General features: G+C 44.3%; 1 protein-coding gene across 2 annotated transcripts; it reads left to right on the top strand.

Annotated features, from left to right (window-relative positions):
* Positions 1-424: 424 nt before the first annotated feature.
* LOC115142491 (dual specificity mitogen-activated protein kinase kinase 7-like) lies at positions 425-25,568 on the top strand. Of its 2 annotated transcripts, XM_029682003.2 has the most exons (12): positions 425-781; positions 2,309-2,356; positions 12,202-12,349; positions 12,536-12,602; positions 13,896-14,009; positions 16,928-17,047; positions 17,133-17,240; positions 17,467-17,646; positions 17,868-17,948; positions 18,886-19,028; positions 19,185-19,230; positions 19,461-25,568. In XM_029682003.2, the coding sequence occupies exons 1-12, from the start codon at positions 658-660 to the stop codon at positions 19,599-19,601; spliced, it is 1,320 nt and encodes a 439-aa protein (XP_029537863.1). In that variant the 5' UTR covers positions 425-657; the 3' UTR covers positions 19,602-25,568. The 2 variants fall into 2 exon arrangements, with proteins under 2 accessions (XP_029537863.1, XP_029537864.1); XM_029682004.2 differs by lacking the exon at positions 2,309-2,356 and having other exon boundaries at positions 426-781.
* The last annotated feature ends 1,081 nt before the right edge of the window (positions 25,569-26,649 follow it).

Here is a 26,649-nt window from a genome sequence, read left to right as displayed (position 1 = left end):
AATTTTTAGACAAGCTTTACCATGTAAACTCATGAAGTTTAAATGTAAATGTAAGAATATCCTGAAAGTATCAACTCATGTCCTCTCTAATTAATGTATGAAACAAAAAAAATAGATGCAAACATCCACTTTCAAACATACAAGCAAGCCAATTTCCTATGGAAATGTCTGACCTGAGAATGTTTCAAACAGGGAGGGCATTGGGACATCAGCCGCCCCTGCCTGTATAATCCACAAGAGAGGGAGTCTAGAGCTAGCTGGTTACACTCGATGGTGCCAGAGAGGAAGAGGCGAAGCGAGAGGATTTACTCCGCCCAAAATCTGTCCGAGTGAGATTAGCCCTTTTTCTGTACTGAGGTATATGAGAGTGTCGGAAGTTGAATTACGTATCGGTTTATTTGATCGAATAGAAGTTTTGTAATGTTTAGGCTATTACACATGTATTGATATAAGATAATGAACGTGGCATTCTGGCAACTTTGAGAAAAACGACTTAGTTGTGCATGTCAACACTCGTATATGCCCTCTCGTTGGCTAGAATGGTCCCACCTGATCGCGCCTGCCTTCAATCATTGAGGGCATATATTTCCATCGTTAGTGGTCACTCGGTTATCTACTCAAATATAGATCATCTTTGATATTGTTCAATATTTCAAGATGTCGTCGCTGGAACAGAGACTCTCCAGAATCGAGGAGAAACTAAAGCAAGAAAATAAAGAAGCTCGTAGAAGAATTGACCTCAATATCGACATGAGTCCACAACGTTCACGTCCGAGGCCAAGTGAGTATCCGTGGGGGAGTCGGTAACCGAGAGAGGACAGGGAAAATAAGCGAAAGGAGAGGCAGAGAGAGGGTGTGATAGGGATATGCTGCTGCTGTTAGTTAACATGCTAAATGGATAAACAAATACCCCAGCTCGTGACGTTGCCTCGCCCAGAGATGTCATGTGTGTGCATGTATATAACATATCAACTACTTTTTGAAACTATGTAAGCCATCATTTGATATCAGTGCAACGTTGTAACAGAAACAACTCAATTTAAATCCCGAACGGTGTTTTGTTTCGATCCTATCAACTGCTGGCTAGCTCTAGCAGGCCTTATCATCCATCCGTCAGACAATTTGTTGTTAATTTCTCGGCACGGAACAATTAGCTGTCTTTCAGTATTTTACATGTATATCTGGTCTAATATGGTTCATTAAGCAGACATGGCTTGTGTGTATACACATTTCTAGCGAAACTGCCAGTATGATTTTGACCGAGTCAATGTTAGTAGCCAGTTAGCTCGAAAAGCGAACGTTAGCTTAACGCAGCTTGGCAGTTAGTTGCGTGAACAAACTTGCCAGCTATAACGTTCAAGATAGCTAGCAAGCTACCCCTGAAAGTGGCTCTTGTCACGTCACAAATTTCACGAATATTGTGCTGTTAGTAAATACAACACTAAACGGCTGTTATCTTTTTGGTGTTTCCATTTTCTAACCCAATTCTATATGTCTGATAAGCCCGTGATTTGTTTCGCATGAATGCTGTTCTCATATTTTGGGCATGATTGATATTTCGGCAGTCTTGTTAATCTTTGGCAGATAATGTTTTGGTCATAATGTAGACGAACACATCTGGCATAATATAACTGGCTAGTTAGAGACTTTTCCAGCCAAGCCACCAAAATGCACCATGTGGAATTTATCCCAACAGCCCTGATTTAGGATCAGTTTACAGACGATATGAAGGTCAAACATTTCAAACAGGCTCCTGCCCAATACTTATGGGTGAATTTCATCTTGAACCATTCAATGCCAGCCACATTTAGTGTAATGTGGTGATATGGGTACTCAACCCTATGCTGATAGTGGTGGTGGTGTCCTGAGGTCAATTGCTATACTTTTCAATCAAGGTATTTGATGTTTTCTTCTCACTTATTTTCCCCTACAAATCGGACAACGTGAATGATCCAGTGGTGTTTGCATTACAACCAGCCTCATTGGAAAGCTAAAGGCACGGGAAAGCAAAGATGGTGTGGTAATGCCTCCCTCTTATTTTTGACGAGCTCAGCATTTGAGGTGCTAGTGGTTTTTATTTTCGCGCACACAGAATATCAACTGGTGTATCTGAGGTGCTCTTGATTGATTGAGCCTTCCTTCATTTTGTTTTGTGTGTCCGTGTTAGTATGGGGTTGTAGTTCATTGGTATGTGTGTGGTAGTTTATTGGTGAGTCTCTGTGGGTGTTAGACAGGGTATGTGTGAGTGAGTACCTGGCACTGAACAGTGCAGTAATGTGCACGTGTGTATTTTCTCTCCTCTGTCCAGTCATCGTGATCCAGCTCAGTCCTGCTCCAGCTCCTTCCCAGCGTGCAGGTATCATTCAATCATTGCTCTCTCTCTCTGCCACTGCACCCTCCATCCTTCTCTCTCCTTCTCACAATCCATTCTTTATCACTCTCCTTTCTCTCCCCATCTCCATGTCACCCCTCCTATTCATTAGCAAGGGAACATTTCACCCTCAGTAGCTCAGAACAGAACGTACAGAGGCTAGTAACTTCATATATTCTTCAGATGGTTTCACCAAACCTGAATGATACCTTACCAGCGCTTATACATTGTCCTTAGTTTTGAATTTAGACCTAAATTAATTGCAGTACACAACACACAGCCAATGTATTCTCCTCTCACAAAATGTGTAATATGCTAAGGCTTATTGTTGTGTAAAATTGGTATTTAGCCTTAAATTGTGTACAGCACACCTAAAATATTTGCACTGTATCCCCAGTTGGTCGTCACTCTCACCTCCACTCTAATCTCATTCTCCCTCCATCCCTTCTTCTCCATGTGTGAGTGCCAGTGGCAGGGCAGTGCAGTGAGTGTGTATGCCTGGGTCTGCGTGTGTGTGAGGATATTATTAACCCCTGTTTTGCTGGATGCAGAGACATGGTGCATGTGGCTTCCTGCACGGTTTTTATTAGTCTAATCCAGCATCCCACCACCGGTTGGTCTGCAGGAGTGCTGCTGTGGCCAAATCTGACCACCTCTTCCTCTTCATGTCGGAAGACTTGTCCTTCAGTCTGTTTGTCTGTCATGTCTTCCATCCAGGCTGGGCCTATGTCTGTGTCCAAGCTGGCATTCTCTTTGCTCTGCAGTTCAGGCTGTCTGACAAGTCCATTTCTGTCTGTCTTGTTGTGCGTCTGTCGGTCTGTTTCTTCCATGCTCTCTTTCTCAGGGTCAGATAGTGTTCTTTGTGTGCTAACTAAGCATTCTCTCCTGGTCTCCTGGCATCCCTCTTGCAGTGGCACTGTCAATTGCCAGAGGTGCCTAAGTGGCTGTGTGTGTCTGTCTGAATCTAGTATGTGGAGGACTGTCTGGTCTTTGCCAAACCAATAATTGCCCTGAGTCTATTACTAACCCCCACTAACCGATTCTCTCCAGTGAGCAGGTCCTGGCTGCAGGTGATTGAACCAAGGATAAAAGCTACTGCCTGGCGGTTCATTTTTCTCTTGAAAAGGCGTTTTAAAGAACTGCTCAACACTACCTCGTTGCTTTGAAAACCTCAAACCAAAGGCTCCAAAGGGTGCCCTTTGCCAAATGGCCCCATTCACAGATTAGGAATGGTGCACTCTTCACACAGTGTATAAAACCTATATGAATTGATTTCATCTGAAGAAAATACATTGAACGTCTGAACTGAGGGTTGGTGGGGATTTTGTAGCCCTCTCCATGTCCTCTTCAGAGTGGTCTCTGAGGTCCGAGATCACTGAGAGCGCTACAATGTTCTGCAGCAGAGGGTCCACTCCATTTGGTGCTGCTAGCTAGATACTGACTGAGCAGCAGTCTGAACGCATGGTCTGTTTGTGTGGTTGCATGGCGGGTCAAAGCTAACACTACTCTCGTAGCTGGTCTCCACTGCTCAGTGCTCACCCTGTCTATATCCCTTTGAAGTGTTGTCTCCTTGAACAAGAACACTTTTTGCCTTTGTGTCAAATTAGGAAGTAAAAATGGATCGATTGAACAAGCCTTCAAGTTCAATTGAAGTTGTTTACCTATGCTTTGCTAATATACAGGCTAAGGGTTGTCTTGCTGTTGCTAATACTTTAGGAATGTCTTGTCGAAGTGTTTTTGTATTGTGGTCTATAGACATTCACAGCCGACCTCTAGACTGAACTGATATTGTTCTACTTACACTGGCCTGCTCTGTCTGTCCGTCAAGGTGAAATTGAGCATGGACTGCTTTCATTCACACCATTTCCCCTTACAGTGCACTACTTTTGACCAGGACCCATAGGGCTCTCATAGGGCTCTGGTCTATAGTGCACTAGGGGGGGCATTTGGGATGCATACTAAATGTGTACAAACTGAGAGGCAATGGGTGAGACCTTGAAGTAGAATGACAATGAATTTTATAAGCCAACCTATACTGTGCTTTCAGAAAGTATTCCGACCCCTTCACTTTTCCCACAATTTGTTACGTTAGCCTTATTCTAAAAATTATGACATTTGTTTTTCTTCAATCTACACAATACCCCATAATGACAAAGCAAGAACTGTTTTTAGATTTTTTTGCAATAAAAAAAATTAGCTGATCACATTTGACGTAAGTATTCAGACCGTTTACTCAGGACTTTGTTGAAGCACCTGTGGCAGCAGTTACAGCCTCAAGTCTTCTTGGTTATGACGCTACAAGCTTGGCACACATGTATTTGGAGTTTCTCTCATTCTTCTCTGCAGATCCTGTCAAAGCTCTTTCAGGTTGTATGGGGAGCGTTGCTGCACAGCTATTGTCAGGTCTCTCCAGAGATGTTCAATCGGGTTCAAATGCAGGCTCTGGATGGGCCACTCAAGGACATTCAGAGACTTGTCCGGAAGCCACTCCTGCGTTGTCTTGGCTGTGTGTTAATCTTAGGGCTGCAATCCCGTTAATGGGATGATATGACAACAGCCAGTGAAAGTGCAGGGTGCCAAATTCAAAACAACAAATCTCATAATTAAAATTCCTCAGACATACATGTACAGTGGGGCAAAAAAGTATTTAGTCAAAATTATGGTGGAAAATAAGTATTTGGTCAATAACAAAAGTTTCTCAATACTTTTATATACCCTTTGTTGGCAATGACAGAGGTCAAACGTTTTCTGTAAGTCTTCACAAGGTTTTCACACACTGTTGCTGGTATTTTGGCCCATTCCTCCATGCAGATCTCCTCTAGAGCAGTGATGTTTTGGGGCTGTTGCTGGGCAACACGGACATTCAACTCCCTCCAAAGATGTTCTATGGGGTTGAGATCTGGAGACTGGCTAGGCCCCTCCAGGACCTTGAAATGCTTCTTACGAAGCCACTCCTTCGTTGCCCGGGCGGTGTGTTTGGGATTATTGTCATGCTGAAAGACCCAGCCACGTTTCATCTTCAATGCCCTTGCTCTCTCACGATACATGGCCCCATTCATTCTTTACATGGATCAGTCGTCCTGGTCCCTTTGCAGAAAAACAGCCCCAAAGCATGATGTTTCCACCCCATGCTTCACAGTAGGTATGGTGTTGTTTGGATGCAACTCAGCATTCTTTGTCCTCCAAACACGTTGAGTTGAGTTTTTACCAAAAAGTTCTATTTTGGTTTCATCTGACCATATGACATTCTCCCAATCTTCTTCTGGATCATCCAAATGCTCTCTAGCAAACTTCAGAAGGGCCTGGACATGTATCCCCCTGCTTAAGCCAGTACGTCTGGCACTGCAGGATTTGAGTCCCTGGCGGCATAGTGTGTTACTGATGGTAGGCTTTACATTTACATTTAACATTTAAGTCATTTAGCAGACGCTCTTATCCAGAGCGACTTACAAATTGGTGCATTCACCTTATGACATCCAGTGGAACAGTAGTGCATCTAAATCTTTTAAGGGGGGTGAGAAGGATTACTTTATCCTATCCTAGGTATTCCTTAAAGAGGTGGGGTTTCAGGTGTCTCCGGAAGGTGGTGATTGACTCCGCTGTCCTGGCGTCGTGAGGGAGTTTGTTCCACCATTGGGGGGCCAGAGCAGCGAACAGTTTTGACTGGGCTGAGCGGGAACTGTACTTCCTCAGTGGTAGGGAGGCGAGCAGGCCAGAGGTGGATTAACGCAGTGCCCTTGTTTGGGTGTAGGGCCTGATCAGAGCCTGGAGGTACTGAGGTGCCGTTCCCCTCACAGCTCCGTAGGCAAGCACCATGGTCTTGTAGCGGATGCGAGCTTCAACTGGAAGCCAGTGGAGAGAGCGGAGGAGTGGGGTGACGTGAGAGAACTTGGGAAGGTTGAACACCAGACGGGCTGCGGCGTTCTGGATGAGTTGTAGGGGTTTAATGGCACAGGCAGGGAGCCCAGCCAACAGCGAGTTGCAGTAATCCAGACGGGAGATGACAAGTGCCTGGATTAGGACCTGCGCCGCTTCCTGTGTGAGGCAGGGTCGTACTCTGCGGATGTTGTAGAGCATGAACCTACAGGAACGGGCCACCGCCTTGATGTTAGTTGAGAACGACAGGGTGTTGTCCAGGATCACGCCAAGGTTCTTAGCGCTCTGGGAGGAGGACACAATGGAGTTGTCAACCGTGATGGCGAGATCATGGAACGGGCAGTCCTTCCCGGGAGGAAGAGCAGCTCCGTCTTGCCGAGGTTCAGCTTGAGGTGGTGATCCGTCATCCACACTGATATGTCTGCCAGACATGCAGAGATGCGATTCGCCACCTGGTCATCAGAAGGGGGAAAGGAGAAGATTAATTGTGTGTCGTCTGCATAGCAATGATAGGAGAGACCATGTGAGGTTATGACAGAGCCAAGTGACTTGGTGTATAGCGAGAATAGGAGAGGGCCAAGAACAGAGCCCTGGGGGACACCAGTGGTGAGAGCACGTGGTGTGGAGACGGATTCTCGCCACGCCACCTGGTAGGAGCGACCTGTCAGGTAGGACGCAATCCAAGCGTGGGCCGCGCCGGAGATGCCCAACTCGGAGAGGGTGGAGAGGAGGATCTGATGGTTCACAGTATCGAAGGCAGCCGATAGGTCTAGAAGGATGAGAGCAGAGGAGAGAGAGTTAGCTTTAGCAGTGCGGAGCGCCTCCGTGATACAGAGAAGAGCAGTCTCAGTTGAATGACTAGTCTTGAAACCTGACTGATTTGGATCAAGAAGGTCATTCTGAGAGAGATAGCGGGAGAGCTGGCCAAGGACGGCACGTTCAAGAGTTTTGGAGAGAAAAGAAAGAAGGGATACTGGTCTGTAGTTGTTGACATCGGAGGGATCGAGTGTAGGTTTTTTCAGAAGGGGTGCAACTCTCGCTCTCTTGAAGACGGAAGGGACGTAGCCAGCGGTCAGGGATGAGTTGATGAGCGAGGTGAGGTAAGGGAGAAGGTCTCCGGAAATGGTCTGGAGAAGAGAGGAGGGGATAGGGTCAAGCGGGCAGGTTGTTGGGCGGCCGGCCGTCACAAGACGCGAGATTTCATCTGGAGAGAGAGGGGAGAAAGAGGTCAGAGCACCGGGTAGGGCAGTGTGAGCAGAACCAGCGGTGTCGTTTGACTTAGCAAACGAGGATCGGATGTCGTCGACCTTCTTTTCAAAATGGTTGACGAAGTCATCTGCAGAGAGGAGGAGGGGGGAGGAGGATTCAGGAGGGAGGAGAAGGTTGCAAAGAGCTTCCTAGGGTTAGAGGCAGATGCTTGGAATTTAGAGTGGTAGAAAGTGGCTTTAGCAGCAGAGAGAGAAGAGGAAAATGTAGAGAGGAGGGAGTGAAAGGATGTCAGGTCCGCAGGGAGGCGAGTTTTCCTCCATTTCCGCTCGGCTGCCCGGAGCCCTGTTCTGTGAGCTCGCAATGAGTCGTCGAGCCACTGAGCGGGAGGGGAGGACCGAGCCGGCCTGGAGGATAGGGGACATAGAGAGTCAAAGGATGCAGAAAGGGAGGAGAGGAGGGTTGAGGAGGCAGAATCAGGAGATAGGTTGGAGAAGGTTTGAGCAGAGGGAAGAGATGATAGGATGGAAGAGGAGAGAGTAGCGGGGGAGAGAGAGCGAAGGTTGGGACGGCGCGATACCATCCGAGTAGGGGCAGTGTGGGAAGTGTTGGATGAGAGCGAGAGGGAAAAGGATACAAGGTAGTGGTCGGAGACTTGGAGGGGAGTTGCAATGAGGTTAGTGGAAGAACAGCATCTAGTAAAGATGAGGTCGAGCGTATTTCCTGCCTTGTGAGTAGGGGGGAAGGTGAGAGGGTGAGGTCAAAAGAGGAGAGGAGTGGAAAGAAGGAGGCAGAGAGGAATGAGTCAAAGGTAGACGTGGGGAGGTTAAAGTCGCCCAGAACTGTGAGAGGTGAGCCGTCCTCAGGAAAGGAGCTTATCAAGGCATCAAGCTCATTGATGAACTCTCCGAGGGAACCTGGAGGGCGATAAATGATAAGGATGTTAAGCTTGAAAGGGCTGGTAACTGTGACAGCATGGAATTCAAAGGAGGCGATAGACAGATGGGTAAGGGGAGAAAGAGAGAATGACCACTTGGGAGAGATGAGGATCCCGGTGCCACCACCCCGCTGACCAGAAGCTCTCGGGGTGTGCGAGAACACGTGGGCGGACGAAGAGAGAGCAGTAGGAGTAGCAGTGTTATCTGTGGTGATCCATATTTCCGTCAGTGCCAAGAAGTCGAGGGACTGGAGGGAGGCATAGGCTGAGATGAACTCTGCCTTGTTGGCCGCAGATCGGCAGTTCCAGAGGCTACCGGAGACCTGGAACTCCACGTGGGTTGTGCGCGCTGGGACCACCAGATTAGCTGTGGAGCGAAGCGAAATGCGACCGGATTGTTGAGTGCAGAAGTTCTGTTCGGTAGACGTTGGCTAGCTGTTGGCAAGCTAGCAGAGTCTCCTACGTTAAGGACGACAAATAGCTGGCTAGCTAACCTCGGTAAATTAAGATAATCACTCTAAAACTACACACTCTAAACTACACAATTATCTTGGAGACGAAGACAGCAAAGACAACTATGTAGCTAGCTAACACTACACTAATCAAGTCGTTCAGTTGAGTGTAATAGTTGTGCTGCTAATCGGTAGACGGTGGACGTTAGCTAGCTGGCTAGCTGCAGGGCAGTGTAGACTGCGTTAGGACGACGAAATACGATAATTACGCAATTATCTATGATACAAAGACGGCTATGTAGCTAGCTAAGAAGAAATTGCTAAGATTAGACAAATCAAACCGTTGTACTATAATGAAATGTAATGAAATGTAATACTACCTGCGGACCGAGTGCAGATGCGACCGCTCGCTCCAACCCGGGTTTTGTTACTTTGGTCCCAGTTCTCTGCAGGTCATTCACTAGGTCTCCCCGTGTGGTTCTGGGATTTTTGCTCACCGTTCTTGTGATCATTTTGACCCCACGGGGTGAGATCTTGTGTGGAGCCCCAGATCGAGGGAGATTAGTAGTGGTCTTGTATATCTTCCATTTCCTAATAATTGCTCCCACAGTTGATTTCTTCAAACCAAGCTGCTTACCTATTGCAGATTCAGTCTTCCCAGCCTGATGCAGGTCTACAATTTTGTTTCTGGTGTCCTTTGACAGCTATTTGGTCTTGGCCATAGTGGAGTTTGGAGTGTGACTGTTTTGAGGTTGTGGACAGGTGTCTTTTATACTGATAACAAGTTCAAACAGGTGCCATTAATACAGGTAACGAGTGGAGGACAGAGGAGCCTCTTAAAGAAGAAGTTACAGGTCTGTGAGAGCCAGAAATCTTGCTTGTTTGTAGGTGACCAAATACATATTTTCTACCATAATTTTCAAATAAATTCATTAAAAATCCTACAATGTCTGGATTTCTTTCTCATTTTTCTTTCTCATTTTGGATTTCTTTCTCATTTTGTCTGTCATAGTTGAAGTGTACCTATGATAATTACATGCCTCATCTTTTTAAGTGGGAGAACTTGCACAATTGGTGGCTGACTAAATACTTTTTTGCCTCACTGTACCTCTCCTTAATGCAACCGCTGTGTCAGATTTCAAAAACTTGACGGAAAAAGCATACCATGCAATAATCTGAGACTGCGCTCAGAAATAATACAATTAGCCGCCATGTTGGAGTCAACAGAAACCAGAAATTACATGATAAATATTCCCTTACCTTTTGATCTTCATCAGAATGCACTCCCAGGAATCCCAGGTCCACAATAAATGCTTGATTTGTTCAATAATGTCTGTTATTTATGTCCAATTAGCTACTTTTGTTAGCGCGTTTGGTATACATATCCAAACGCTTTCTTCGGTCAAAAAGTTATTACAGGTCGAAGACACATTTCAAACTAAGTACAGAATCAATCATTAGGATGTTTTTTATCATAAATCTTCAATAAAGTTCCAACCGGAGAATTCCTTTGTGTCTGGAGGAATGGAACGTAAGTCGATATCACGTGGAATGCGTGTGACCAGGAAATGGCTCTCTGCCATTGCTGACTCATTCAGCTCTTATTCATTCCCATAACACAGAATCCTCATTCAAGTTTCTAAAGACTGTTGACGTCTAATGGAAGCCCTAGGAAGTGCAACTTCATATCCCAATGTGAATTCAATTGGGCCTGGTTTGAAAATCCACCAACTTCAGATTTCTCACTTTCTGTTTGGATTTCTTCACAGGTTTTTGCCTGCCATATGAGTTCTGTTATAATCAGACATCATTCAAACAGTTTTAGGAACCTCAGTGTTTTCTATCCAATACTACTAATAATATGCATATATTAGCAACTGAGACTGAGGAGCAGGCTGTTTACTCTGGGCAGCTTTCATCCAAGCTACTCAATAGTGCCCCTGCAGCCATAAAAGTTAAGGATCTCTCTGCACTTTGCTCTGTTCATCTTTCCCTCGATCCTGACTAATCTCCCAGTGCCTGCCTCTGAAAAACATCACAGAACGATGCTGCCACCACCATGCTTCACCGTATGGATGGTGCCACGTTTCCTCCAGATGTGACGCTTGGCATTTAGGCCAAAGAGTCCAATCTCTATTTCATCAGACCAGAGAATCTTGTTTCTCATGGTCAGAGTCCTTTAGGTGCCTTTTGGCAAACTCCAAGCGGGCTGTCATATGCCTTTTACTGAGGATTGGCTTACGTCTGGCCACTACCATAAAGGCATAATAGGTGGAGTGCTGCAGAGATGGTTGTCTTTCTGGAAGGTTCTCCCATCTCCACAGAGGAACTCTGAAGCTCTGTCAGAGTGACCATCGGGTTCTTGGTCACCTCCCTGACCAAGGTCCGATTGCTAAGTTTGGCTGGGCGGCCAGCTCTAGGAAGAGTCTTGGTGGTTCCAAACTTCCTCCATTTAAGAATGATGGATGCCACTGTGTATTTGGGGAGCTTCAATAATGCAGACATTTTTTGGTACCCTTCCCCAGATCTGTGCCTCGACACAATGTCTCAGAGCTCTACGATAAAGTCCTTCGACCTCATGGCTTGGTGTTTGCTCTGACATATACTGTCTGCTGTGGGACCTTTTTATATAGACAGGTTCGTGCCTTTCCAAATCATGTCCAATCAATTGAAATTACCACAGGTGGACTCTAATCAAGTTGTGGAAACATCTCATGGATGATCAATGGAAACAGGGTGCACCTGAGCTCAATTTCGACTCTCATAGCAAAGGATCCTAATACTTATGTAAATAAGTATAAGTTCTGTTTTTTTGGAATACATTTGTAAAAATGTCTAAACCTGTTTTTGCTTTGTCATTATGGGGTATTGTGTGTAGATTAAGGAAAATTGTTTATTTAATCAATTTTAGAATAAGGCTGTAACACAATGTGGAAAAAGTCAAGGGGTATGAATACTTTCTGAATGCACTGTAGACATGTAACTGTCTGTTTTTTTTTTAATAGCCCATCAGTGACAGGGAGTTAGAAAAATCCCAGCGCTCCAATACTATGTGGCTACATATCCTTAGGTCTCTCTCTGTGTCACTGTTTGGTCAAAGAGCTAGATAGATTCCACTACAACGCTGACCTCTTCAATGCTGTAAGCTCAATGATCATTAAGAAGAGAGATGAGGAAAGAGTGGAATTGATTACAGTAACACTAGTCTGGGTGCCATTCTGTTTCTGACAACGACAAGTTTCCTAAAGCAGAAACGGTCTAAAACAGACTGGCCCCAGGCTATAATAAAGCACAGCCCCAGTCTTCTTCTTTTACCTTCCCTTCTAAATGATCCTCCTCTCCTGCTTCCCCCCCCCCAGCTCTTCAGCTGCCCCTGGCTAACGACGGAGGGGGGAGTCGCTCCTCGTCCTCTGAGAGCTCACCCCAGCACCATTCCTACCCCAGCCGCCCGCGACACATGCTCAACCTGCCCACGCCACAGTACGCCCTGGTGAAGAGCCTGGAGAAGTAAGACAAACTGAGCATACACACACGTGCATGAAGCAGATGCACACTGAGCATTTATGTTCTGGAAAGGGATACCGAAAGTAAATTTTTTTTTTTTTTAAATAATACAAAAAAACGCTTCCATATACACGCATGCGTCAAATGACGCACCTAACCTTTTTGTGTGTCTGTGCCGTGTCCCCTTAGTGCGGAGATAGACCAGAAGCTGCAGGAGATCATGAAGCAGACAGGCTACCTGAAGATCGACGGCCAGGTAAGGGACTATCATTGCCTGAATTTATTTTTTGTATTTCTCTCTACTCATTAAAATAATGTGCTGTTTTGACAAGTGGACACCATTATAACTGGATATCATACACACAACATTATGGGTACTGTAGTACATCATGCTACGTATTAGAGGTCGACCGATTTGTGATTTTTCAATACCGATGCTGATTATTGGAAGACCAAAAAATCCGATGCCGATTAATCGTCCCATTTCTTTTATTTTTTTGTAATAATGACAATTACAAAAATACTGAATGAACACTTATTTTAACTTAATATAATAAATCAATTTATCCTCAAGTAAATGAAACATGTTCAATTTGGTTTAAATAATGCAAAAACAAAGTGTTGGAGAAGAAAGTAAAAGTGCAATATGTGCTATGTAAGAAAGCTAACGTTTCAGTTCCTTGCTCAGAACACATGAAAGCTGGTGGTTCCTTTTAACATGAGTCTTCAATATTCCCAGGTAAGAAGTTTTAGGTTGTAGTTATTATAGGACTATTTCCCTCTACCATTTGTATTTCATTAACCTTTGACTATTGGATGTTCTTATAGGCACTTTAGTGTTGCCAGTGTAACAGTATAGCTTCCATCCCTCTCCTCGCTCCTCCCTGGGCTCGAACCAGCAACACAGCGACAACAGCCACCATCGAAGCAGCGTTACCCATGCAGAGCAAGGGGAACAACTACTAGAAGGCTCAGAGCGAGTGATGTTTGAAATGCTATTAGCATGCGCTAACTAGCTAGCCATTTCACTTCGGTTACACCAGCCTCATCTCGGGAGTTGATAGGCTTGAAGTCATAAACAGCGCAATGCAGGACACGCTAGATAATATCTAGTAATATCATCAACCATGTGTAGTTAACTAGTGATTATGATAATTTTTTTATAAGATAAGTTTAATGCTAGCTAGCAATTTACCTTGGCTTATTGCATTCGCGTAACAGGCAGTCTCCTTGTGGAGTGCAACGAGAGAGGCAGGTCGTTATAGCGTTGGACTAGTTAACTGTAAGGTTGCAAGATTGGATCCCCCGAGATGACAAAGGAGAAAATCTGTCGTTCTGCCCCTGAACAAGGCAGTTAACCCACCGTTCCTAGGCCGTCATTGAAAATAAGAATGTGTTCTTAACTGACTTGCCTAGTTAAATAAAGGTATATAAAAAAAAATTGGCGGCCAAAAATAATTAATCGGCCATTCCGTTTAATCGGTCCACCTCTACTACATGTATGTTTGTCATTGACATGTTGTGACTAGTCACCTGTTTCCCTCCTCAGCGGTACCCAGCCGAGGTCAGTGACCTGATCAGCGAGGGGGAGATCGGCAGCGGCACGTGCGGTCAGGTGTTCAAAGTGCGCTTCAAGAAGACGGGCCACGTCATCGCCGTCAAAGTAAGCCTTGTCCTCCTCCAACTACAGCTTCTTGGCATTAAGACCATATACACTGCTCAAAAAAGTCAAGGGAACACTTAAACAACACAATGTAACTCCAAGTCAATCACACAATCACACACGGCAGCGTAGCCTAGTGGTTAGAGCGTTGGACTAGTAACCGGAAGGTTGCGAATTCAAACCCCCGAGCTGACAAGGTACAAATCTGTCGTTCTGCCCCTGAACAGGCAGTTAACCCACTGTTCCCAGGCCGTCATTGAAAATAAGAATGTGTTCTTAACTGACTTGCCTGGTTAAATAAAGGTAAAAAAAATAATTAAAAAAACACTTCTGTGAAATCAAACTGTCCACTTTGGAAGCAACACTGATTGACAATAAATTTCACATGCTGTTGTGCAAATGGAAATTATAGGCAATTAGCAAGACACCCCCGATAAAGGAGTGGTTCTGCAGGTGGTGACCACAGACCACTTCTCAGTTCCTATGCTTCCTGGCTGATGTTTTGGTCACTTTTGAATGCTGGCGGTGCTTTCACTCTAGTGGTAGCATGAGACGGAGTCTACAACCCACACAAGTGGCTCAGGTAGTGCAGCTCATCCAGGATGACACATCAATGTGAGCTGTGGCAAGAAGGTTTGCTGTGTCTGTCAGCGTAGTGTCCAGAGCATGGAGGCGCTACCAGGAGACAGGCCAGTACATCAGGAGATGTGGCAACACTCCAGCAGCAGGACCGCTACCTCCGCCTTTGTGCAAAATGACCTCCAGCAGGCCACAAATGTGCATGTGTCTGCTCAAACGGTCAGAAACAGACTCCATGAGGGTGGTATGAGGGCCCGACGTCCACAGGTGGGGGTTGTGCTAACAGCCCAACACCGTGCAGGACGTTTGGCATTTGCCAGAGAACACCAAGATTGGCAAATTCGCCACTGGTGCCCTGTGCTCTTCACAGATGAAAGCAGGTTCACACTGAGCACATGTGACAGAGTCTGGAGACGCCATGGAGAACGTTCTGCTGCCTGCAACATCCTCCAGCATGACCGGTTTGGCGGTGGGTCAGTTGTGGGGTGGCATTTCTTTTGGGGGGCCGCACAGCCCTCCATGTGCTCGCCAGAGGTAGCCTGACTGCCATTAGGTACCGAGATGAGATCCTCAGACCCCTTGTGAGACCATATGCTGGTGCGGTTGGTCCTGGGTTCCTCCTAATGCAAGACCATGCTAGACCTCATGTGGCTGGAGTGTGTGAGCGGTTCCTGCAAGAGGAAGGCATTGATGCTATGGACTGGCCTGCCCGTTCCCCAGACATGAATCCAATTGAGCACATCTGGGACATCATGTCTCGCTCCATCCACCAACGCCACGTTGCATCACAGACTGTCCAGGAGTTGGCTGATGCTTTAGTCCAGGTCTGGGAGGAGATCCCTCAGGAGACCATCCGCCACCTCATCAGGAACATGCCCAGACGTTGTAGGGAGGTCATACAGGCACGTGGAGGCCACACACACTACTGAGCCTCATTTTGACTTGTTTTAAGGACATTACATCAAAGTTGGATCAGCCTGTAGTGTGGTTTTCCACTTTAATTTTGAGTGTGACTCCAAATCCAGACCTCCATGGGTTGATAAATTTGATTTCCATTGATCATTTTTGTGTGATGTTGTTGTCAGCACATTCAACTATGTAAAGAAAAAAGTATTTAATAAGAATATTTCATTCATTCAGATCTAGGATGTGTTATTTTAGTGTTCCCTTCATTTTTTTGAGCAGTGTATAATAGTACTGGATTGCATTTTAAACAAGCAGTCTGAAAGCATGTTACATTGTCTGGCAGGGGGGTCACTTCACTTTCATTATTTGCACCTCATGTCTTGAGGATAAAGTCTGTCCTTCCGGCCTCCGCTCTGTTTCTGTTGTCCTGAATGCATTTTCTTGTTGCAGTTTGACACTTACGATACACTATACTTTGTTGTCCATTTAGATGGAAATTAATTTAGTGGTCTCCGCATACAAACACAGCACAACACATTACATGCAGAAAACTGGAAAGTTGGTACACATTTTCACATATTCAAAGTCTCTGCAGCCTACTGCCTGACTGTGTATTGGGTCTGCAGCTGTCCTATGTCCCACTGTTCAACAGCCTAGTGGCATGAAACTAGCCTTGCTCCTATTCTTGCTGAACAGTGGGGCCATTAATCGCCTTCCGGAGGGCAGCAGCTCGAAACGTTAGGCCCATTCTGTTATGCAAGTGATGTGTGGATGTTCTATTGCCGTTATTTGGGTTAAGGCCATAGCATTGGTTTTTCCTACTGTGGCAGAACACATAATTCCATAGCAGCTGATTTGACCAGAGGATATAACTGTTGGAGGCAGCCCTGGGCTGTTTGTCCGTTCAGTATCGCTCTTCTTTTTTCTATCGGTTTCTCTCTGGGCTTTGCCTTCCATTGTTTATCCTCACACAATGATAGTAATTATACTGTATCGTCACTGCTACAATGAACCCCCCCATTTATCTTAACTGTTTAACTGTTAGGAAGTCAGTCACTACTAGTCTATGGGGAGTTGCTTACAATGCTTATTCTTGGTATACACAGTCATGGTTACAAGCACAAACAACATGGCCTACAGGGATAATGGCAGACACTAGAGCCTGTAAATGATCTATTATAGCGATGCTATTTAATATGTAGAATGCTATTGTTTTTTTCAGCCTTAACTGGCTGGTATAAACATTATAATCAGTGTGTTCTGTTAAAATACATAGGCCAAGGCCTCCCGGGTGGCTAATGGTTAAGTGCTAGAAAGGTGTGCGGGGCGGGCGGCGTTGTAAATTAGTGATGCCATCCATTTGCTTGAAGTTCTCCCTCAACTAAAATATCAACGTTCAATATTGATGACTGATTTATTGTGTGTGTCACCAGCAAATGCGCCGGACAGGAAATAAGGACGAGAACAAGAGGATTCTGATGGATCTGGATGTTGTGCTGAAGAGCCACGACTGCCCTTACATCATCCAGTGCTACGGCGCCATAGTTACCAACGTGAGTCACACGCACAGATCATTTAGTGTTTCACTGTTCTGTTTAAAATGCCAATGTTGTGTGACTGACTGTGATTGGTCTTCAGACGGATGTGTTCATCGCAATGGAGCTGATGGGGACGTGTGCTGAGAAACTCAAGAAGAGGATCCAGGGGCCCATCCCTGAACGCATCCTGGGAAAGATGACTGTGGCAGTGAGTCTCTCCATCTCTCATCTATTATCTCTTGCTCTGTCATACCCTCTTTTCAGGCTTTGAGCTGAAAATCAAATTCTGAATAAGAAATTGGCCTTCATTTTCAATTAGGATTCTTTAAGTTCAGTTTATCTCCTGAATTTAGTTCAAATGGAATTGACCCCATCCCGTAAAGTTTGTTCACCTTCTCTTCAATGAAGTAGTGTGTTACCCTTTTTGTCTACAGATAGTGTCGGCTCTGCTGTACCTGAAGGAGAAGCACGGTGTGATCCACCGGGACGTGAAGCCCTCCAACATCCTGTTGGACAACAAGGGCCAGATCAAGCTGTGTGACTTTGGCATCAGCGGACGACTCGTCGACTCCAAGGCCAAGACCCGCAGCGCCGGCTGTGCTGCCTACATGGCTGTGAGTCACCTTGGTGGACACACACACTACCATTACATTCTACCACGTTTAACCTACCGAAGTGAAGGCTGCCATTTTAAAGCGCCACTATTTTTCCACCTGGGTTGCACATACAAATGCTGAGTTCTGCTGTCCTCTGTAAATGTTTTTAATTTCCCTGTGTATTGGTACAATGAAATGCAGTTTCCCCCTAACCCAAGCCTGTTTCTGTGTGTCCCCAGCCTGAGAGAATAGACCCCCCAGATCCCAGCAAGCCTGATTATGACATCCGAGCAGACGTCTGGAGCCTGGGCATCTCTCTGGTAAAACACCCCCACTACTGCATCACACCCTATTCCCTATGTAGTGCACTTCTTTCGGTCAGTCCTGTGCCTTCGTATGTGGCCCTGGCCAAAAGTTGAGAGCCTTACCTACCTTCTACGCTTTGACACTTCTCAATGTCCCGTCATCCATCTGAAAGGATCAAATGGGTGTAAGCGATATGATAATTGCTCCATCAAGCCTTTTGGTAGACTAGGTGGACTTTCCACCATGTTGTTTACACCCATCCGGCTTTTCACATCTTCAAGGGAGCATGAAATGGTGTCCAATTTACGTAGCGACATCATGAACATTCTATTGTCGTCCAACATCAAACTTGTCATTGTGGAAAAGTATAAACACACAACGACGTCGGCAATCCGGTGCTCCAAATAGCATACTTTCTCTATTTTAACTCCAGTAAACCGATCTGTTTAAAAGTGAATTCAGTAAATGTCAACCTAGCAAGCCAGGCAACTAAAAGCAATTTTCTAAATAATATTTTGGTTTGTTTGCCAGTTCAAATAATGACCAGAGTATAGCTGACAACGTCTTAACTTCAGCCACTTTTTATGATTTATTATTAGAAAATAAACTCATCACCATTATTTACAAGGTAATGGTATATTTACAGAAAATAACTTCCTGCCACAGTGTGACGAAATAAGTTGTATCTGAGAATGTTAGGACTCCTACATCAACTCGCAGAAGGATTTGGTCTGGTTGCTGTGGCAGTCTGGTAACCACAACAACAGACATAGCGAAAGTCGCAACAAGAAAACTGACAGTCACCGCGACAGTCTACAAACATTCCACTGGAGTATAAATTAAATGTTGTTTTGACCAGCGACACTTGTCGTATTCTAATTGTCTACAGACATGTCGTTAGACCAAGTATAAACTGGCCTTAACGCTGTAATGTGTCACCTCGGCCTGCAGGTGGAGCTGGCCACAGGACAGTTCCCCTATAAGAACTGCAAGACTGACTTTGAGGTCCTGACCAAAGTGCTGCAGGAAGACCCTCCCTCGCTCCCCCTCAGCATGGACTTCTCCCTCGACTTCCAGTCCTTCGTCAAAGACTGGTGAGACAAAACACACTGTGTGACTCATTGAGAGAGTTTATTATATATTTATGCAGTCTTACTGCTCTCAAAACCAGTTTCTACTGACAGTACAGTTGCTAAGTAATATCAAGTGCTTTTTGTCCATTTTTACGTCACCGACTGCCTCTTCCACAGCCTCACAAAGGATCACAGAAAAAGGCCAAAATACCACAAGCTGCTCGTAAGTCTCTCCTCTCCAGCTATTCACACACTGATTAACCACCACCACTCTAAACCATGATTAGGGATTACAAGAAAGAGACAGGGAAGAATGTCGTCTGAATTAAATGTTTAGTAGAAGAAAACAAATCTGTACATTAGAGAAAGCGAGTGGACTCAGTGTTCTAACCCGAACTCTCCTCTCTGCTGCCCTTCCCTTCCTTCTCATTGTTATCCCTCTGTCTCCCCCAGGAGCACAGTTTCATTCGGCGCTATGAGGTGCTGGTGGTGGACGTGGCGGGCTGGTTCCAGGCGGTGATGGAGCGCACTGAGTCGCCGCGCAGCAGCCAATGTTACAGCCAGCACCAACTCCACTCGCTCTTCAGCAGGTAGCCCCCGGCCACTGGTCCTGCCCCGGAGCCACTGGAGCCTACAGCCGGGAGACCCCGGAGAGGGACGGAGACACGGAGTAGGCCTAAAACCCTAGACAGACAGACTGGCTCTGTGAATTGATTGATTGATTGAGTCTGGTTGATTGACTGATTGAGTCTGGATCAGGACAGACAGACACGCGGGAGAGTAGAGCTTCACACTGTAGTTCGGGGTCATCAGAAGTCATATCAGCACATGTACATTATTATCGTGAACACCTTGGCACATACTGTAGGTTACTCTAATGCATGCTCACTTTTCCATCCATTAGATACTGACGTACAGTAGTGATACTGTAAATGCATTTACGTGGTTAAACACATACAGAAATACTACTCACTCACTAGTCATATCTCACGCTCCTGTATAATCTTGTTCAGCTCCAGCTCAGGCCCTAGTCAAAGCTACGGGGTCTGACAACAGAGTAGTCGATACACACTGGAGCTAATTTCTGCTACATCATGTAGTGTTAAGAAGATGTAAAAGTCCCTACGGCAAGCCCAGAGGCCCAGTTTCATCCGCAGTGATGGTTAGGCTCAGAAGTGGAAGGTTCCGTGCAATATTTAGCCGGGTGTTTTATTTCTATACTTACTCTTCAACAGGTTGTGTATGAGTGTGTGTACTAAGACACGAGTGTACGCTCACTTATGGATGGCATATAGCTGTCCCACTGTAGCTCTAACAGACCAACTAGACCCGCTGTATTTGTTTCAGTCTGGATGCAGTCTGGTTTTTAACCATAGGTTTGAAAATACTGTAGATGACAGAAACATTAACTTTGATTCAAATGTTTAGAGAGAATATAAACAAGTACATGTTCTTGCAGCTTTGAATTGGGAAAAACTGCAAAAAAAGACCAAAAAAAGTAGGATTATGCGTAGCTCTGTAGAAAAGGTGTTTTGTATTTATTTATTTAGAGTGGAACTAGATAACAGGTGGAGGGATACAGAGGAGGAGAAAAGGATGAGGGGAGGACAAAAGTCTGCCTTTTATCAGACTTGGTTTACTTAATTTACCCCAGCTGCTGTGGTGAAACTCAGTCAGGGAAACTGTACTTCCATGTAGATGAGGAAAGAAGAGGCTGAGTGGCATTGTGTTGCTTTTTGTTGAATAGAAGTGTTACAAAAGAAAACAGTTTGGAGGGGAGGCGTGAGTTATTTTTGTTAAGAAATAGGCAAGAGACCCTATACAAATAATACAATAACATATTTTTGGCTGTGGAGCATTTCAACCCTCCCTCTGCTCTTTCTCAATGCCACTCAGCCTCTCTTCTTTCTTTCATTCTTTCTGCTGTTCCGTCTTCTAGAGGCTCCACAGTTTTGTCAAACCAAAGGTGGTAGTTGTCGGTTGAGTGTGTCACATAGGCCCTCCTGACTGTTGCCTCCCCTCCTGCAGGGCCAGAGCCAAAGCCAGGTAGAGAAGACTACTACCCCCCCATTAGGAGTTTGCAAGATGGCACTGACAGGTCTGGGATCAGACTTCCCCAACACACACCAAGCCAAATCCCTGCTAGACACAGACACGATAGGAGAGGGAGATCAACGGTATGTCAGAGAAATGGAGAGAGGGAACCGGAAACGTTGACTATGAATATGTGCAGAAGAAGAGCTAGGGAGAAGCAAGATGAGGAAAGAGTTGGATTTTTTTTTAAACGTTTTTGAGATGGAAGGATGAGGTGAAAAGGAATGGAGGAAGAGAAGGATAAGAAAGTGTGACAGAAGGTCAAGAGGGGTATGCGACAGAAGGTTTAGGGCCGTCTCGAGCTAGTGAGGGAGGAGTGACTGAGCAGAGAAGTGAGTGGTTTGATAACAGAGATGTGAGGAGAGAGATTTTGGAGCCCTGAATTCAGCCATAGGCAGGCTATGGATCAGATGTTGAAGCTAGCTGGACATTGTAAAAGCTTTCAATGGTGTTTCACCAATATATACGAATTATGATTTTTAGGGCGTGAATTAGGATTTGTGTTTTGATTGTTTGGTGTTCTATTCATTATTGTATCTTTCAAAAAATATTTAATTATTTATTACATTGCTACAACTGCTGCTACATTTTTTATCTAGACTCTGCTGTCTAATTGTCCCCCAAAGGACAAATACTTATCTTTTTAAACCAAATAAGTGAAGTAATGCAATGTCTTTACAGTTACCAAATACAGAAAAGCAAGTCTGATGATGGTGAATGGTGTGAGGGAACACTGACAGAGAGCTAAACCCATAGATGAGTAGCATAGGTTAACGTCACAAAACTAATCCACACAATTGATGTACACCTCACCTGTCTCTAACAATGTAATAGTATGTTGTAGTCACAATTATATCGCACTACAGCACCGCAAAGTCTAGTCGTTAATAGTGAAGGAGTGTCCGTCTGTCCGTCCTGACCTGTGAACCTTGACCTTTTGCTCCAGGGTCACCCTGATTTAGAATGGTCTGTCTGTCTGTGGGCCTCCTGCAAGCTCAACCCTTGACGTTACACACCAAAGGTGTCATCAACGAAAACGAGTTATTGATATTCTAATTGATTACTAGGACTACGATATATTCATAGTTTCTCTGTAGCTAGTGAAGGATAGGGGGAGGGGGCACTTTAGGGGTAGCAATGTCTGTGTGTGTAGAATACAGGGAGAGACTTGTACTCTGACAAAGCCCGGGTACAGCAATCACACCCACTCAGCCAGACAGACCTATTTACTGTGTAAACTGGTACTGTAATAAGCCACTGCTCACCATCACCAAGTCTTGGGAGAGTTCAGGAGATTGGCTGTGTTGCAGGTAGAATATACATGGTTCTCTTATCGTTGTGGAATAGAGAACAGTGTTGGTTCTTTGTTATGTTTCAGGCTGCAATGTTCTGTTTGTTGCCCAGACGCAAATCATCATGGACCTACTTTGTACCATGGCTCTTCGATTTTGGTTCTATAGGCAATCAGGTAGTGACAGACACATTATTATACAATCTAGGCTGCCTGGCCCACTTGCTCAAAGTTTTAAAATACTGACTTTATGTACTTAGTACTATTTACATGCTCTATCCCCTTGGGTTGTCCAAAATCACTAGAAAGTGCACTCTACTCAAAGTGCACCCTATTATCCCAGTCTTGGCTGTCCAGTGCTGTGTCAGACCCAGTCTCCCACTGTCAACTTTCTCTTTCGTTTTGCTGATGTCTGTTTACAAGCGCACACGTGGTCTGTACGTGGTTTGAAAACACCTGACAGGTGACTGTGCCACTCTTCACCTTTCTGAAAACAGCAGGATTTTTTCTTTGTTGGTTTAGTCCAAAACCGAATGACTTGGGTGTTTTAGTGTGTGTGTGTTCGTAAAATGTATAATAATAAAAACGTTTGAATACTAATTCTAACCCATTGCCAAGGACAGCGGTGGCGCGCCACACACACACCAAATGTAGGCTATAGACAGTATGTCCTCAGTGATGCTGATTGACTGCCGTTTAGTGGCTTTGTGTGTTCTTAGCAGGCAGTGGCAAAGCCAGCGCTGTTAGATGTACTCTGGTAGGGTGCCTCTGAAATCACACCCTATGTAGTGCATTACTTTATCACCAGGGCTCATAAGACCCTGGTCAAAAGTAGTGCACAATGTAGTGACTAGGGTGCCATTTTGGATGCACATAATAGTCTGCTGCTGCGCTGTACCTTGGGGGTGGGAGGGTGTGTCATCACCCCATCTGTAAGTAAAACCAAATATCATTTTCACTATGCAGTCATTCAAATCCGTCAGCTTGCTGTATGTTAGGGAGTCCTCCTGTATATAAACATATGGTGATGAAACTGGACTTGGTGACAATATGAGATCTTCTCCCTAGTACGGTTGAAATCATGCCTTCAGCTAGTCCAGAGGGGAAATGAGTAAAGCGAGAGACGTGTTTGAGTGAGCTGACTATTTAAGGATTGTATTGGGGTTGGAGTGGGGCGGTCTGGTTGTAGTTTTTGGGGTGGGTTAATTGGGGTTTGTAGTTTGGGAGTTGCTAGTCCAATGCTGTAAGTATATCAATTGCATGTTATTGTCGCTGATGTAACTGCTATTGATTTTAGATTATGTTTTGGGGGGGGGGACAAAACTATATATTTATAATTTTTACAATTTCTTTTGCAAAATGTTTTGATTGTGTACTTAGGAAAAGACACACTTTTGCCTTTTATGTTCTCTTGACTTGTTTTCAATCTGCTATTTGCAATATACATTTTTACTTGTATTGTCATTTAGTTGGTTTCATGGCGAGAATGATCGTGTATAGATCTTAGCAGCAGACTTTGTTGTTCTCCGTTCCTAAATGTGCCGTGTGTCTTTCATTCAATTAGCTGTGAGAGTGAGGATGGATGGAGGGCAAGGTCTGTGTCATGGAAGTGTTTTGTCTACCAAAAGTCTGATTTATTATTTACTTTTTTCGTCCATTGTTTTTATTTTATTTTTTACAACTATTATATTCAGGGAAAAGATGACACCAAATTGAATAAATACATTTCCAGATGATCCTTGAGAGCGTTTGAGATGGAGAGTGTGACAGTGTAGTTGAAGTCTTCTTTCTGTCATTCTGGAACGCCGGGGTCAAAGGTGTCTTTTTCTCGCAGAGCGGAGTGATCACGTTCACTGCTCCGTTTAGCCACTTCTTCACCCTGTGTCGCTGTGAAACCTTGGTCCTCCGATATCCTCTTAACTGAATTTGTTTTATTTTTTTCCATGATCAAAATATCATGATTGATTGTTTCTCGGTTTAAATCTTTTGTGTGCCATTTAATTTGTTTTATTTCTACCCAGAAACCTCACTTTGTTTTTGTGGTTCTCTGATGCTGTATTAAGCTGTATGGTCAAACTAATTTGACTACATTTGAAATGGCACCCTATTCCCTAAATGGTGCACCTGAAGTAGTGCACTACATCAGGAATGGGGTGCCATATGAGACGAAGGCAATGAGAGAGCGTCTTATTAATGCTGAAATTATCACGAATGGCGTTTGCACTTGGGCAGCTTTTGAGTCGAGTGGGGAGGAGTCGTTGGGAGCTCTTTCAGGTTGCAGATGTCCAGTTTGACCAATCACAGACCTGCGACTGGCAGAAAAAAAACTGATTTCAATAATGTATGTTCACTATTTATGTCTGTTTTTATATATATTTTAAGCCAAACAAGACACACATGTTAAAGAGAATCGTCTGTCTGTCATTGGCGTTGCCGTTGATACAAAAGCCAAATATCAAACCACACTAACCCACAGGAAACATTGCTATTATAATGGAGTGGGTTTAACGTCTAGATAGAGTATGCTCTTTTAGTACTGGCTTGGCTGAGCTGTAGGATGTCTGTCTTCATGTTTGTATACTTTAGTGTGTGTGTGCACTCATTTCATTTGAAATCCTGCTCAGTCAAGCCAAACAGAGGTTATGGTTTAAATCTTAACATTTACAACATGGGTGGTATTGAAGAGTGCTATGCTAACAACCACTTAAGTTAGCTCCTATTGTTTGAAACTTGGATTGGTTTTACACAAGTAATGAATTATCCTCCTGAAACAGACTAGCAGTCAACGTTTTATGCATACTATGACTAATAGTTTTCTATTCCGAAGTGGATTGATTGGCTCGTATTTAACCTGCACTCTGTATCGAGGTGGAAACCGTTTTTAAAATGTTGGTAAAGAATCATTTGCTTGTTCCCTAGGCTTTCTAAATGCAGTATTGCATGACTTGCTCGATTTGAAAGTGGAAAATTGTGTACTTTTTCCATCTCCATTGCAATTCCATGGCTTTTTGTTTGTATGTATAACTCAAATGGTTTGTTCTGACGGTTGTATCAATCTACACAGCTACTGTCTCACTCTGCTTTTCGTTGTCTTTTCCTCTTTCAAACAGAAATGCCATTATTGTGAATACCTCAGGATTTTTTTGGAGACAAATCAAATAAAGAAAAGAAGTTGCTACATGAGTCTTTATTGCCTGAAGCCTGCCTGCCTCTTATGACTCAAACAATGTTAGTTTTATAAAGATTAAGCATATTGTTGTATGTTCAGTAGGAGTCCTACAAATAGATTGGGAAAAGCTGTAATTTTTGTAAAGCATGAAACATTCCTTATTACATGATCTGTGTCAATTGAAAACAACTAGAATGTTAGGAAGGTTTAATTTAAATCATTTGTGTATAACATTTTGAATTTAACATTGATTATGAGATCGAGCTACTGAAAAAAACAAAGCAACCGAAGGCCAAACAACGTTGATTTACTGTCTAATGGATACCCCTGTTGACGCTATTCTACTTTTGACAACTGAGATCCTATAAAAATGTCATATGTAGTGAGGTTGAACTAAGTTTGTTACAAAGCTAACTTTTTGATTTGCTTGCCTCATCAAAAAATAAATTTGTTAACAGTTGAAGTCTATGGCCTGACCTCCAGATACATTTTAGGCTACTCAGACTGCAGAGGACATGTCATTAGAATGGTCTGGCTCAAAAGGATGGTAGGTCCCACAGTTCTTTTAATAACCATTATGCAATGTATTAAGTTTAGGCAACATCACAGGATAGTCCTTCTGTGTAGTATAGCCATCCATTCTCATGAGATTTGGCAGTACAATAATGTTAGTCAAAATAACACTTGTCATCTGACGGTAAAAACAATGTAGGTATTAACAATGCTTTATAAGAGGCTAAAATGTTCTTGACAAAGGCCACACATTTGGTTAGTCCAGGAAGTATCAAACATACCTTTCAGCTGCTGCTCCTTTGTCTAGTCAGGAAACTTTCGCTTGATCTTTTTGATTATATTTATGAGAATCTGGGTGCCTTGTTTGAGATGTTCCTGACCTCCCCATTCTCCCTTTGTAGTGGGGTTGCCACCGTTTGTAGTAACATCAACCTAGGACCTAGTATGATGGAAATCAATGGACAGCATTTCACTTACATTGTAATCAGAAGAGGATGGTGGGAGGAACTATAGGTGGACGGGCTCATATTAATGGAATGGTGTCAAACATATGGAAACCACACTTGGCTCGGTTC

Source organism: Oncorhynchus nerka, linkage group LG15 (genome assembly GCF_034236695.1).
Source record: "Oncorhynchus nerka isolate Pitt River linkage group LG15, Oner_Uvic_2.0, whole genome shotgun sequence".
Lineage (NCBI taxonomy): Eukaryota > Metazoa > Chordata > Actinopteri > Salmoniformes > Salmonidae > Oncorhynchus > Oncorhynchus nerka.
Note: the sequence above shows the minus strand (reverse complement) of the source record. Positions and strands in the feature narration are given on the sequence as shown.

Bases quoted from the DNA above. Each gene is read 5' to 3' on its own strand.
- LOC115142491 (XM_029682003.2), top strand. From the start codon at position 658: ATGTCGTCGCTGGAACAGAGACTCTCCAGAATCGAGGAGAAACTAAAG. The intron at 17,048-17,132 runs GTGAGTCACACG...ATTGGTCTTCAG, and splicing joins ACGGCGCCATAGTTACCAAC to ACGGATGTGTTCATCGCAAT. The intron at 17,647-17,867 runs GTGAGTCACCTT...GTGTGTCCCCAG, and splicing joins GCTGTGCTGCCTACATGGCT to CCTGAGAGAATAGACCCCCC.